At 37.0% G+C, this 15,992-nt stretch overlaps 1 protein-coding gene across 1 annotated transcript in view; it reads left to right on the top strand.

The window, feature by feature from the left end:
* Window positions 1-10,668: 10,668 nt before the first annotated feature.
* The window catches only part of LOC115209880 (chromo domain-containing protein cec-1), a 40,507-nt gene continuing 35,183 nt past the window's right edge, over window positions 10,669-15,992 (top strand). Inside the window, exon 1 of the mRNA XM_029778458.2 lies at window positions 10,669-10,831. Coding sequence (XP_029634318.1) covers window positions 10,781-10,831 — 51 coding nt within the window. The 5' untranslated portion in view covers window positions 10,669-10,780. The remainder of the gene's footprint in view (window positions 10,832-15,992) is intronic.

The raw sequence follows: 15,992 nt of genomic DNA, 5'->3' as shown, positions 1-15,992 counted from the left end.
ATGGATAACATGACCTTTGAAATTAGTAGAGCTAATTACCTGTCTATAATCACTATAGATATCTTCGATTATGATATTTGTTGTCAGATGAGTTTTAATACTCTAAAGAATCACAGTGTACTTGAATACTGAATACAATAAACTCACCAAACCCTTTTTCCAAAAATTTGTAGCCTTGTGCTTAAAGCAGAAACCATTATTATCATTCTTGTTATTCTTTTAACTCAGGTTTTGTTAGAACTCCTGGAATCTTGCATGAGTTGCAGGCTCACTACCTGCAGCCTGTGGCACCATGCTATTTTGTTTTTATGAAGCTGAATATACCCATCGTGACTATCCATTTGATAAGAGTACACCAGACACATGCATCACAACCATAAGTGTGTGACACAGTGATCTTATATCATGATAAACTGCACATGACCTTGCAGGTGGGACCTAGTTAGAATTTTCTTCAGGTCCAGTTGCCCATCCTGCTGAAAAGGTCCATGAATAAGGTTTGTTTAAGGATGATGAATGAAACATTCATGTTTACTGGGGTGAATTATTCAAACCCCAAAGAATTCCTTTCAACACTTGGCTATGGCACTCCCCCACTACTCCAGCTCATAATCAGAGATGTACATATTGTCAGCCACTAAGGGATATGCTCAACTAGTGAAGGTCAAGCAACTGACAAATAAATCTGTAGTATTGAGCAGAATATTTGCTGTAGCCCAGCTTTTATACCAAGATAATAATAATTATTATTATTATTTTCAAGGTGATAAGCTGGCAGAATTGTTAGCATAAAGTCCACATTATTCAATTGTTAGCACACTAGGAAAACTGCTTAACAGCATTTCATTTGTTGTTATGTTGAGTTCAAATTCTGCTGAGGTTAACTTTGCCTTTCATTCTTTCAGGGTCGATAAAATAAGTACTAGGGTCAATGTAATCGACTTACTCCTTTCCCTAAACTTACTGAGCTGGAGCCAAAATTGTTGTTGTTTTTGTTGTTGTTGTTATTATTATTATTATTATTATTATTATTATTATTATTATTATTATCATTATTATCATTATTATTATTAACCAACCACATGGTTCCAGGTTCAGTCCCACTGTGTGGCACCTTGGGCAAGTGTCTTCTACTATAGCCTCAGGCCGACCAAAGCCTTGTGAGTGGATTTGGTAGACGGAAACTGAAAGAAGCCCATCGTATATATATATATATATGTGTGTGTGTTTGTGTGTCTGTGTTTGTCCCCCCAACATCGCTTGATAACCGATGCTGGTGTGTTTACGTCCCCATAATTTAGCAGTTCGGCAAAAGAGACCGATAGAATAAGTACTAGGCTTCCAAAGAATAAGTCCTGGGGTCGATTTGCTCGACTAAAGGCGGTGCTCCAGCATGGCCGCAGTCAAATGACTGAAACAAGTAAAAGAGTAAAAGAGATTATTATTATTATTATTATTATGGTGGTAAGTTTTCAGAATTGTTAGCACACCAGACAAAATGCATAGTGACATTTCATCCAGCTTTATGTTTCGAAATCAAATGCTACCGAGACTGGCTTTACTTTTCATCATTTCGGGTCAATACAATAAATACCAGTTGAACACTGGTGCCAAGGAAGTTGACCTTTCCTATTTTCTCAAAAACTAGACAGAATTGTTATCATCATTATCATCATCATTATCACCGTCGTCATCATCATCATCATCATCATCACCGTCATCATCGTCATCATCGTCATCATCATCATCATCATTATTAAGCAAGTATTGCTTGAAAATATATACTTAATAACTGTTCTCATAAAGGGAGGAAACTGCTTCAAATAAATGACAAACATTTGTTTTGTTACGTTTACTGTCGTTTTTAGTTATTCAGTTGTTTTTTTAAATTTTTATTCTTCTCTTTATGCTATTATTTACTCCATCGTTGTTTTTTATCCTAATAAGATAGGCAAACGTCTTGATGTATCCTTGCTAAAGGAATAGCTTTTAATGTTCCTCTTAAACCTATTTCTTTACTACCCACAAGAGGCTAAACACAGAGGGACAAACAAGGACACACAAACGGATTAAATCGATTACATCGACCCTAGTGCGTAACAGGTACTTATTTAATCGACCCCGAAAGGATGAAAGGCAAAGTCGACCTCAGCAGAATTTAAACTCAGAACGTTGCGGCAGACGAAATACCGCTAAGCATTTCGCCCGACGTGCTAACGATTCTGCCAGCTCGCAATAAAGATGATATCTCTGAACATTAAAGTTGGCTTTGTTATATCCTTAGGTAAGGTACATAACTCTGGCAACTACAGTCTATTTGGTTGAAATAGATACGGGTTCTCCACCTACAAGGTCACGAGCTTGTATATTGTAATATAAGATCATGTCGCATACATATGGTTGTGATGCATGTGCTGGTGTACCCTTATCAGATGAGCAGTCATGATGAGTATATTGGGCTTCGTATATTTGTACCCCAGGGTCATTTTGATGGCGTGCATGCACTGCACTTTCTCTTTCAATAATAACAACAACAACAATAATAATAATAATAATCCTTTCTGCTATAGACACAGGGCCTGAAATTTGGGGGAGGGGACTAGTCGATTACATCGACCCCAGTGTTTTACTGGTACTTAATTTATTCCACCCAATACCGAAAGAATGGAAGGTAAATTTGACCTCAGCGGAATTTCAGCTCAGAATGTAAAGATAGATGAAATCTGTTCAGCGTGCTAACAATTCTGCCAGCTTACTGCCTTACCAACAACGATAATAACAATAACCCTTTCTACTATAGGCACAAGGCCTGAAATTCAGGGGAAGGGGACAAGTAAATTACATCGACCCCAGTGTTTCACTGGTACTTAATTTATTGACCCCCAAAAGGGTGAAAGGCAAAGTCAACCTAGGTAGAATTTCAACTCAGACTGTAAAGATGGACGAAATGCCGCTAAGCATTTTGCCTGGCATGCTAATGTTTATGCCAGCTTGCCACCTTGCAAACAACAACAACAACAATGATGATAATAATAATAATAATAATAATAATAATAATTAGTCGATTACATCAACCCCAGTATGTACTTATTTTATTGACCCCCAACAAGATGAAAGGCAAAGTCGAACCTCAGCGGAATTTGGACTCAGAACACAAGGACAGACAAAATACTGCTAAGCGTTTTGCCCCAACATGATAAAAATTTTGCCAGCTCACCACCTTAATAATAATAATAATAATCCTTTCTACTATAGGAACAAGACCTGAAATTTTGAGGGAAGGGACAAGTCAATTACATCAACCATAGTGTACAACTTGTACTCGTTTTATTGACACTGAAAAAATGAAAGCAAAATCAGCCTCAGCAAAATTTCAACTCAGAATATAAAGACGGACAAAACGTCATGAAGCATTTTGCCCAGCTTGCTAACAATTCTGCCAGCTTGCTGTCTGATCCATAAACTGTGTCAAAATACTTTTAAATGTACTCAACAGCAAACACCTTTTACTGTCATCTTAACATCAGACTATCATCATCTTATAATCAAATTACTTTTATACTCTTTTATAACTCTTTTACTTGTTTCAGTCATTTGACTGTGGCCATGCTGGAGCACCACCTTTAGTCGAGCACATCGACCCCAGGACTTATTCTTTGTAAGCCTAGAACATATTCTATCGGTCTCTTTTGCCGAACCGCTAAATTATGGGGATGTAAACACACCAGCATTAGTTGTCAAGCGATGTTGCGAGGACAAACACAGACACATAAACATATACACACACATACATATATATATATACATATACATATATACGACGGGCTTCTTTCAGTTTCTGTCCACCATATCCACTCACAAGGCCTGAGGCTATAGTAGAAGATACTTGCCCAAGGTGCCATGCAGTGGAACTGAACCCGGAACCATGTAGTTTGTAAGCAAGCTACTTGCCACACAGCCACTCATACCTTATCATGGTGAGAGATCTTATGCCCTTTGAGGGATTATAAGATGATAGTCTGATGTTAAGATGACAGTAAAATTATAATCAAATTACTTTTAAAACAAACTTCTGATTTACTTATGTTTTGACAGACATTCTCTAGAACAATACTCTGTACAAAACCAAATATATGGCACCCTAGTCATAATACCAACTTGAATTTCTAACTCGTCTCTTGAAGTCTCTGGGTGAGACTTGAAGTCAACTTGTAAAAATACAAGCAAAAGCCAAACATAAAATAATAATAATAATATAATAATAATAAGACTAAAACAATACCTGTTGTCATAGGTGCCCTGGGAATGATAGCAAAAGGGGCTGATAGCTACCTAACTCAGATACCAGGAAACCCAAAAATGGCAGAAATTCAAAAGATAGTGCTCATGGGAACTGCTCATATCCTACGCAAAATACTTTCTATGTAATCTCAAGGTTTAAAACAAACATAATTCTCGGTTTTCAAAAAAAAAAAAAAAATTATATTTTTTTTCTAGACATTCATTAGTACAACACCAAAAACTCCCCCCCCCCCAAATATATGGCACACTAGGCATAACAACAACATGAACCTCCAACCTGTTGTCTCTTGAGGTCTCTGGGTGAGACTTGGAGCCAACTTGTACAAATATAAAGCAAAAGTCAAACATAGAATAATAATAATAATAACAATGAGGATGATGATGATAATAATAATAATAAATAATAATAATATAATAATAATAAGACTAAAACAATACCTGTTGTCATAGGTGCCCTGGGAATGATAGCAAAAGGGGCTGATAGCTACCTAACTCAGATACCAGGAAACCCAAAAATGGCAGAAATTCAAAAGATAGTGCTCATGGGAACTGCTCATATCCTACGCAAAATACTTTCTATGTAATCTCAAGGTTTAAAACAAACATAATTCTCGGTTTTCAAAAAAAAAAAAAAAAATTATATTTTTTTTCTAGACATTCATTAGTACAACACCAAAAACTCCCCCCCCCCCAAATATATGGCACACTAGGCATAACAACAACATGAACCTCCAACCTGTTGTCTCTTGAGGTCTCTGGGTGAGACTTGGAGCCAACTTGTACAAATATAAAGCAAAAGTCAAACATAGAATAATAATAATAATAACAATGAGGATGATGATGATAATAATAATAATAATAATAATAATAATAATAATAATAATAATAATAATAATGATAATAATAATTGTAGATTTTTCACTACAGCCATTACAAGATGTCGCAATGAATGTGAGGACATAATCCCAGCAGGATCATAACCTGCTTTCCATGGCGTTAAACATTTAAAAGACATGTCTCTTTGTTTTGGATTATGATAATCTATTGAAGATATTTTCTAAAGGAGAATTTTTAATTCAACATAATAAATCATTCTAGAACTTAAAATTCTAATGATAACACAGTTGAAAGTTGTGTTACTCTTGTCGTTCTGTGTGTATATTTATGGTGAGAGAGATATCAATGGCTCAGGAAGGAGGATAGATCAGAAAGCAAGAGAATGTGTAAGGTGTAGGAGTGGTGGTACATAAGGTTGGATATAGTCAGTGAGGTATGATGATGGAAATGAGAGAATGATAGATATGTGAGCAGATGTTAAGATGGAGTATGACAAAGGAGTGAGATATCTGAAAGTACAGAAAGATGATCCATGAAAATAGTGTAGAAAGGGAAGGGAGAATAATCAGAACAAGGGATGGCAGATTTCAGAGGGGAGGAGGTATGTGATAGTGTAAAGAAAGTGAGGAGGGTAATATGTGCTGATTCTGGTCTCAAGTGAATATAGCAGTGCGATAGTAGTGTAAAATACAGTAGTGCCATAGACAGAGGAGTGATGGAGGGCTGGGTGTTAGGAAAATGAACAATGGTGGAAAGCTTGACAGGGCAGAATGGATTACAAATAAAAACAGAATGCTTTTAGCACATCACTTTTGCTATGATAGACAGGTCTTCTCAAGTACAGGGAATTATCAATTATCCCAGCCCTCTGTTATCTCATCCATGAGGCTCAGTATCTTTGACTACTTTGTCCTTTGCCTTCCTGAGTCTACCTCTTCCACAAGTACCATCCACTTTAAGTGACTGGTACTTTTTTATGCAGCTGTCCTCATCCATATGCATCATGTGACCAAACCAATACAGTCTTCTTTTTTGCACACTACATCTGATTACTCTTATGCCAAATTTTTCTCTTAATACATTAACATTTTGTCATACATGCACAATGATATTTCACATCCAGTGAACAATCTACCTTTCACTCTGACAGAGAGACCTTTCACAACCAACAGAAGTAATAGCTCCCTGAACTTTATCCATCCTATTCTTATTCTAGTATCCATCTTTTAAGAACATCCTCCTCCACTGCTAATTAGAACACCTATGTAATTGCAACTATCTATAACTTCTAGCAAACCTCCAAGGATTTAAGAAAATCTGTTTCTCATGTGTCCTCACTGTTTATTGCTCCTATGCATCTTCTTTCTCAATTAACCTTTCTATAATTCCTTTATACCTCTTGTGTGTCCATAGTTTGCATTAGGTACACCATAGTAAATTCCTGCCTATACCATTTCCATATATCGAATAGAGCCATTTCCCTAAAAGGGGTGGAACCCTGTCTGTTTGCCTGCTAATTGGAACTTTGGTCTTTGCAAAGTTAATTTTAAGATACTTTGATTCTAGGTATCGCTTTTATATGTGGGTGTATAAGCATGTATATACATGTATGTACTTGGATATGTCAATACACACATATATATATCAGCATCATCATCATTTAACATTTAACATCCATTGTCTCTGTTGACATGTGTTGGACAGTGTGACCAGAGCTGGCCAGCTGGGTAGAGGGACAGCTGCATAACTCTAGTCTGATTTGACGTGGTTTCTATGGCTAGATGCCCTTCTTAATGCCAACCACTTTACAGAGTATGCTGGATGCTTTTATGTGGCACCACATGGGTGCTTTTTATGGTTAGAGTATCAGGCTCACATTCATGAGGTAGTGAGTTTGATTCCCAGACTGGGCTGTGTGTTGTGTTCTTGAGCAAGACACTTTATTTCACGTTGCTCCAGTTCACTCAGCTGTAAAAATGAGTTGTGACGTCACAGGTGCCAAACTGTATCGCCCTTTGCCTTTCCCTTGGATAACATCAGTGGTGTGAAAAAGGAAAGTTGGTATGCATGGGTGACTGTTGGCCTTCCACAAACAACCTTGCCCAGTCTTTTGCTTGGAGGAAAACTTTCTAAGCACATCTCATGGTCATTCATGACCAAAAGGGCTCTTTATCCTTTACTACTACTACTACTACTACTACTACTACTACCACCACCACCACCGCCAAAATTAGAAAGGATTATTATTAAGATTATAGTCATAATTTTCATTGTTATTTAATGATAGTTTTGTGATTGTTGTTGTTGCTGCTATTGTTACTGCTGCTGCTAATGTTGATGATGATGATTACTCATACTTGTTTCAGTCATTTGACTGTGGCCATACTGGAGCACACCTTTAGTCAAGCAAATTGACCCCAGGACTTATTCTTTGTAAGCCTAGTACTTATTCTTTTGATCTCTTTTGCCGAACCGCTAAGTTATGGGGGCGTAAACACATCAACATCGGTTGACAAGCGATGTTGGGGGAACAAATACAGACACACAAACATATACACACACATACATACATACATATATATGTATATATATATATATATGACAGGCTTCTTTCAGTTTCTGTCTACTAAATCCACTCATATAATCTACTTTATTCGGCCCAAGGCTATAGTAGAAGATACTTGCCCAAAGTGCCACACAGTGGGACTGAACCGGAAACCATTTGGTTGGTAAGCAAGCTACTTACCACACAGCCACTCCTGATGATGATGATGATGATGATGACGACAACACCAATGACAATGATGACAATGACGACGGCAAGGGGGAAGAGGGGGAGAGGGAGGAGTGGAGGGAAGAGAAAGAGGATGGGAGAAAGAGGATAGGAGGAAAAGGAGGATGGCAGTGGTGGTGGTGGTGGTGGTGGTGGTAACAATGACAATGATGATGAAGACAACCGTAATGTTGATGATAATGATCTTGATGATATATGACACGTTTTCTTTCAGGTAGATGCAACTGAAAAAAAACAGTGACCATCAAAAACATGCGTCTATATACATATCCCTGAGAATGTAAAACAAGAGAAATATTCTAAATATTCGAATGATATCACTCCTACTTTGAAGTGATATATAATTGGCAATTTTTTCATAACTAAGAAAATCTAAAGCATTTTACTTGCTTTGTTCTAGTTTTCTACAATGCCCTACCCTCTTCTCTTCTTTATCTATCTCTCACTTTCTCTTTCTTTCCATCTCTCTCATTCACTCACTGTATATATTTACCTTACGAATGAGAACCCAGGGTTGGGTCCAAAATTCTTCCAGGACACCTGATGAAGGCTGGAAAGTAAATCAGCCGAAACTTTGTGGTAACAACAAACAAGGTGAAGACACATATCCAACCAATGTAAATGATACTCTTTACTCTTTTACTCTTTTATTTGTTTTAGTCATTTGACTGTGGCCATGCTGGAGCACCGCCTTTAGTCGAGCAAATCAACCCCAGGCATTATTCTTTGTAAGCCTAGTATTTATTCTATCGGTCTCTTTTGCTGAACCGCTAAGTTATGGGGACGTAAACACACTAGCATCGATTGTCAAGCGATGTTGGACACACACACACACACACACACACACACACAGATATATATATATACATATATACGACGGACTTCTTTCGGTTTCCATCTACTAAATTCACTCACAATTCTTTGGACGCCCGAGGCTATAGTAGAAGACACTTGCCCAAGGTGCCATGCAGTGGGACTGAACCCGGAACCATATGGTTCGTAAGCAAGCTACTTACCACACAGCCACTCCTACACCTATGTAAATAATGTCTTTACATGAATTCATGTGTTGAAGCATATTTTATTGTATCTGGGGAGAGTCATTCTGTTTTAATGCCTTGTTAATTAACATACACACCAGTTCAGTTTCTACTCATTTACTTATTTATTTTTTCTAAAATTTTCATTGCTTCTTGTAACCTCTTTAATAGACATTGACTCTCTCTGTTATCGGACCTTTTTTTGCTTGTTTGTTTGTGCGCATGTGTGTGCATGCATATGTATGTATGTATGTATGTATGTATGTATGTATGTATATATGTATGTATGTATGTATGTATGTATGTATGCATGTATGTATGTATGTATGTATGCATGTATGTATGTATGTGTGTGTGTGTATGTATGTGTGTGTATGTATGCATGCGTGTGTGTATGCATATATATATATATATATATATATACACGTGTGTGTGTATGTTTGTATATATGTATTCTACATATTCATGTGTTTGTGTGTTTGAGTGTGTGTGTATGGGTTTGTGTGACTATGTACGAGCGTCTGTTATGTATGGATGTGTGTCTCCATATGTGTCCTTGTGTATGTGTGTGTGTGTGTGTGAAGTTGCATGTGTCTGTATGGTCTTGTGCTTCAGTCTTTTTTTGTGTATATATGCATGTATGTGTGTGTATGTGCGCTTGTCTGTCCATATTACCTGTGTACCTATCTATCTATTTATCTATCAGTTTGCTTACATATCCACTTGCCTACTTATATATATATATATATATATATATATATACACACATCTACATAAAAGCCTGCTAACAAATCTACCTGAATATGTATAAACTGTGGGTATTGGGGTATCACTACCTTCTATATATATCTCCTATTTAGTATTGAGGATGTTTCATTTATGAGGACATACTCCTGTACTTGTCTGAGTGTTGGGTCCATCGGGTGCTTGGATAAATGCAGATGTCAAGTCAATCCAGTGTGCCTCCATGCTGGTCTTTGGCATGTTGGTAGAGTATGGAGGACTGCTTCTTGTTGTCATATTATCTCAAATGTTCATTTGTACAGTATCTTGGCCACAATACCATGTCTCATTAGTAGGTAAAAATATGACATCATTGGACAACTGCTTGTATGTATATAGTTCTTTTACATGTCTGGCCACGGAGTAATGTTACCATACTTGGAAACACTTGAGAGTTGGTGACAGGAAGGGCATCCAGCCATAGAAAATTTGCCTCAACAAATTTCATCTGATCCATGAGAGCATAGAAAAGTGGACATCTAAATAATGCTGCTGCTGATGATGATGATGATGATGATGGTGGTGGTGGTGGTGGTGGTGGTTGTGATGATGGTGATGATGATGATGATATGTATGTGTATATGTTTGTGTGTTTGTATATTTATATATAAAATTGTGTGTGTGTGTGGGTGTTCTTATAATAGATATTTAACTCTATACAATCAATGAGTCATTTGTCCATTTAATGAATGCTTTGGGTTTTTTTCTATTTAAGAAAAAATCTTATTTTTAATGAACAAATACTAGTTGAATAATGTATTTGGCAAAACTTGAAGTTCCAGTCAAAAATGAATTCATTACAATTTTCTTTTCTTTTCTCCTATTGTTTTGATGTCACATATAGCAAAACACACCCATAAACAGGATCTTTAAGTGTTTAACATGATCATCCTGTTTCACAAGTAGAGAACGAGAAATTTTAAAGAACAAACAATTATAAAGGTACACTCGTAAAAGCAGACGTTGGAATGGTGGTTCGTAGGATGTGATTTATTACTCACTAAAATATTTATATTTACCAAAAATGATGTCTACCCCTTCGCGACTACCAGTTGCATGCTCAAGAACACAAAAGGTAACAATTATGATGCATTTGAAATTGATGGGGAGTTTTTTTTTGTTTTTTGTTTATGTTTTCAGCTTTTTGTGAAAATAGCTTGCCGCAGTTGTTGTTTTAAGTTGTTTTTAATGTGTTATTGTTCTATCTCCATTGTGTTAGATCTGTGTATGGTCACCCTATCTTTTTAAGATGGTATGGTGTAATTTGAGGCAGATATAGCTACTTATTCAAGCAGCTTAAGAAAAAAATCCACATTGTATAGCTTCCTCGATAGCGTCAGAGTAGCTAGTTTTCACTTATGGAATCTTGAAAGAAATTGTACCTCCTTCTTAATGTCTAAGGAATAACCAGGGAAGTTGTGAGTAAAACATTATTATTAATTCCCACAGTTAAGTTAGAAATAAGGATTTTTTTTTTTAAATATGAGGTTTTGTTTCTCTGATATTCCCATGAAATGTGTGTGTGTGTTTTTTATGGTTCATTAATTAATTAATTTATTTATTTACTGGTTTGGTCTGCACTCTTCAGAGATGGCAATTACGGAAACTTATGAATACTTAGATGGTTATATATGTATATATGTATGAGTGTATATATATATATATATATATATATATATATATATATATATATATATTGTATTTAGTTTGCAAGATTCTTTATGTGAATACTGTTCTATATTTTTGAGACGAAGAATTCTCTACATTATTTACATTATTTACATTAGACGGATACGTGTCCTCATCTTGTTTGTTGTTACCACAACATTTCGGCTGGTTTACTCTCTAGCCTACATCAGGTGTCCTGGCAGAATTTTGGCCTATAGCATTTTTAATATACTGAGACATAAGGTCAACTCAGGCCTATTCAGATGGTTGGAAGGGCCAACTAAAAAGGATCAAGGTCAATAATCCAGAGCAGGATGGACATATGAGTCAAGGAAAATTCCAGAGGGCTGGTATTCAGAAAAGAAAGGACTGGAGTCTGAGGGAAGGTAGGGATCACAAAATAGTTGATGAGAGGAGAGTAGGTGGCCTGTAGCAGTAGCCACTACAGTGACAGCAGAATAAACTACAGATTATTGTCATTGTGATTTGTATTTTTGTTTTTTTTTAAATTTCATATACTTATAATTTTCAGTTGCTACTTACATAATTACTATAATAATAATGATAATGATCATTATCATAGTCATTTTATCATCATCCATTTTATCAGGTTTGCATGGATTAGACAGACTTAAACACATTTACATACACACACACACACACACACACACATGTCCCACAACATATCCTTCTAAGACCCCTCTTTTTATGCGACCCGCTGACTGCATTCTTCCCTCGCCTCCATCACTCCTTTCACACTCTCCCAAACTTACCCACCCATTCACCCTATCCAATCCCAGGTTCCACTTCACTTATATACACCTCCCTCTAACTTTGAGTGTACCCCTCCCTTTCATATCTTCACCATCTGTTCTCTCTTCTTCTCTCTCCCCTTCTCTCTCCCCTTCTCTCTCCCCTCCCCTCTACCACCCCCTCCCCACTATGATCTGAGGTAATCAGGTATTTCTTCTGCTGAAAGACATCTGTTTCTGTCCTTCTTCTGATACTCTAGCCTCACATCACCTGGCACAAAGCTACTCCCCTCAATACTACTCCTGCTCAGTTGAGGGTTTTTGTCCTCACTGCTGCTGGTGTCAGGTAAAAAGCAGCCAGTACACTTTTAAAAGTGGTTGGCATTAGGAAGGTCAACCGGCCCCATGAACCATGCCAAAGTAGACAGTAGAGCTTGATGTAGTCTTCCGACTTGCCAGCTCCTGTCAAAACCTTCCAATGCATTCAAACATAGAAGGAAAACATTAAATGGGAATAATGATGACAATATGTAATTTCATATATATATATATATATATATAGGCACAGGAGTGGCTGTGTGGTAAGTAGCTTGCTTACCAATCACATGGTTCCGGGTTCATTCCCACTGCGTGGCACCTTGGGCAAGTGTCTTCTGCTATAGCCTCGGGCCTTGTGAGTAGATTTGGTTGACGGAAACTGAAAGAAGCTCGTCGTATATGTATATATATATATATGTATGTGCGTGTATATGTTTGTTCCCACAACATCGCTTGACAACCAATGGTGGTGTGTTTATGTCCCTGTAACTTAGCGGTTCAGCAAAAGAGACCGATAGAATAAGTACTAGGCTTACAAAGAATAAGTCCTGGGGCCGATTTGATTTGACTAAAGGTGGTGCTCCAGCATCGCCGCAGTCAAATGACTGAAACAAGTAAAAGAGTAAAAGAGTAAAGATTGAATGCAGTTTCATTAGAGATAATTTTTTTCCAGGGAAGAATCACTTCTCTCTACAAAAGCAAAGAACCAGTAATGAATTTCATCATGTAACTGTACTCTTTTGGTTACGGCAACGAGTGTCCCAGTTGATCTGATCAACAGAACAGCCTGATTATGAAATTAACATGCAAGTGGCTGAGCACACCACAGACATGTATACCCTTAACATTGTTCTCAAGGAGATTCAGTATGACACAGAATGTGACAAGGTTGACAGCTGAGTGGACTGGAGTATCTTGCTCAGGAACACAGTGTGCCACCAGGAATCGAACTCATGACCTTTTGATCATGAGCTAAATACCCTAACCATTAAACTACATACCTTCTCTTAATTTTATGATGTAGTCACTCCTTAGAGTAGAGAATTATACCACACCCACCCTGAAGGTGTGAGTTAAGTGCTTCAAGTGCAGATACAATGTAGTGATGATGGCTGAATGGGCCAGGCATGGCTGTGTAGTTAAGAAATTTGCTTTGTAACTATGTGGTTTTGAGTTTGGGAAAATGTCTTTGAACCATAAATTCAGGTTGACAAAATCTTCATAAGTGAAAATTTCATGGATGAAAACCATATGAAAGATTGTTGAATCGACTGTTCCTATTCTTTGGAGTGTGACTTAATCCATTGTTCAGTTTAACACCATTGCTTGGTCCTTCAGTACATTTAAGTGAATCTACTGTATTGTAAACATTTAGGCAAGGCCTCCCAACTGAGGGTAACTTCCTCTTTGATCTCTCAGTCACTGAGAGGGTCATGAGTGTTCCCAATCCTACTCTGAGTAAACCTTAAAAAAATAAATGGCAGGAACTGCTAAATTTTTCAATATTCAGTTATTATATCAACATAAGTATTTGTCCTTTTCCATCATAAGTGTTCCAGAGAAGTAATATGTAACAGTGATTCCTAAAATTGGTACAAAGGACAAAAATTTTGGTGGTAAGCAGAATTGAATAAATTGATCTCAGCTCTTTTCTGGTACTTTATTTTAATGGTCTTTGAAAGACGAAATACAAAACTAACTTCAACAGAACTCGAATTCAAGACATTAAATGCTGAAACTAAATACCATTAGGTATTTTGTCGAATGAGAATACTTTAACCGTAGTGGTACAGCTTCTCTTTTGCTGAACTGCTAAGTTACATAGATGTAAACAAACCAAAACACACACACACACGCATGCACGCGCACACATGTATATATAACAGCTACCTCTGATGAGCACAAGCTTAGCTAAACTCCATAGAACCCATAGTGTGAAACCAATTGGTAAGATCAGCTGCAATAGATACATAATAGTGTACACTTCAATTAATATATATATATGTTTGTATGTATACATGTAAGTTGAAAAACATATAATAAATATACAAACAAACAGGAAACAAACACAGAAGGTCACCAAATCCTCATAAGTTATTGGCCAGAGAGTCAAACGCAATTTCATGCCTTCAACAATATTGATTTTCTCCGGTGGTGCCAGAAGCAAGAATCCACCAGGAAATGGTGAGCCAACAAACAAGGGACCAAAGATGACAGAAAATGAACAAACAAACAAGAAATAAACAACTACCGTAAATCCTCGAGTATAATCCGCATCCCCCCCCCCCAATTTTAAAGGTCAAAATCCCTAGTGCATACTATATACGAGGTTAAAAATGAAAAATATTTTCTAAGCAATGTCCTAGTCTCTATTTGCTGTCCGGCAATGTTTATTCAGATACATTTTGTGATGTCGGGTGCGAAAATACCTTAAGCTAAACCTGAAAGCAATGAAGTCATAAAAGAATCATCCATAACATGCAGTAAGCAACATTTATTAAACGTTATTACTGTTATTTCTTTATTTTCTGCAAACAAAATGCACAAAAAGCTACACGTTTGCATTATATTATATATACAATAACAATAAAGGGCGTTACTGTATACATTTTTACAAACCAAGGACGTTATATAGACCTCCTTAACTCAAGTTAGAGAAGGGATGTGTATTATACACAAGGTTTAGGTTTTTCAGAGGTACAGCCCCCTAAAAATTCCCTGCGTATTATACTCAAGGGCGGACTATACTCAAGGATTTACGGTATGCAATACAGAAAGTGAACATTCAAATATGAGGTAAGTATAATTCAAGACAAGACAATTAGTGGACAGACGAGGGACAAAGACTAAACAAACAGGATGAAAAATGTGGACGTATGAACAGACTAAAATAAATAAACAAAATACAGCCTTAGGCCAGGCAGAAGACAAAAACATGGTTAATGTCGGGAGAATAGAGGGACAGTAGCATATATTACATATGTGTAGCTTAGCAGTTAGTGTATTTGGCTCATGATTATAAAGACATAAGTTCGATATCAAGTGGTGTATTGAATCCTTGGGCAAGGTACTTTATTTTACATTTTTCCAGTCCACTCAGCTGGCAATAATGAATAATAATTGTATTTCAAAGGGCCAGCTTTGTCACATTTTGTGTCGAGATAAATCTCCCTGAGAATTACATTAAGGTTACATATGCTTGTAGAATCTTCAGCTACTTGCACATTAATTTCGCAAGCAGGTTCTTCTTTGATTGGGTCAACTGGAACACTCGTCATTGTGGCTAACAGAGTGCCAGTTATAATATACTATATCACCGTGACCGACCAGGCTATCAGATGTTGTTACACATCGCTGGTCACAATGCGCTTCGCATTGTTTTAGCCTTCAAATGACGCCACCCCGCTGGCTAAGCGAGCAGACCTACAGAAGAAAGAGTAAGAGAAAGTTGTGGCAAAAGGGTACAGCAGGGATCGCCACCACCCCCTGCCGGAGCTG

The sequence above is a fragment of the Octopus sinensis genome, linkage group LG3, assembly GCF_006345805.1.
Source record: "Octopus sinensis linkage group LG3, ASM634580v1, whole genome shotgun sequence".
Taxonomy (NCBI): Eukaryota; Metazoa; Mollusca; class Cephalopoda; order Octopoda; family Octopodidae; genus Octopus; species Octopus sinensis.
The sequence above is the reverse complement of the archived record's forward strand: the minus strand, read 5'-3'. Positions and strand labels throughout refer to the sequence as shown.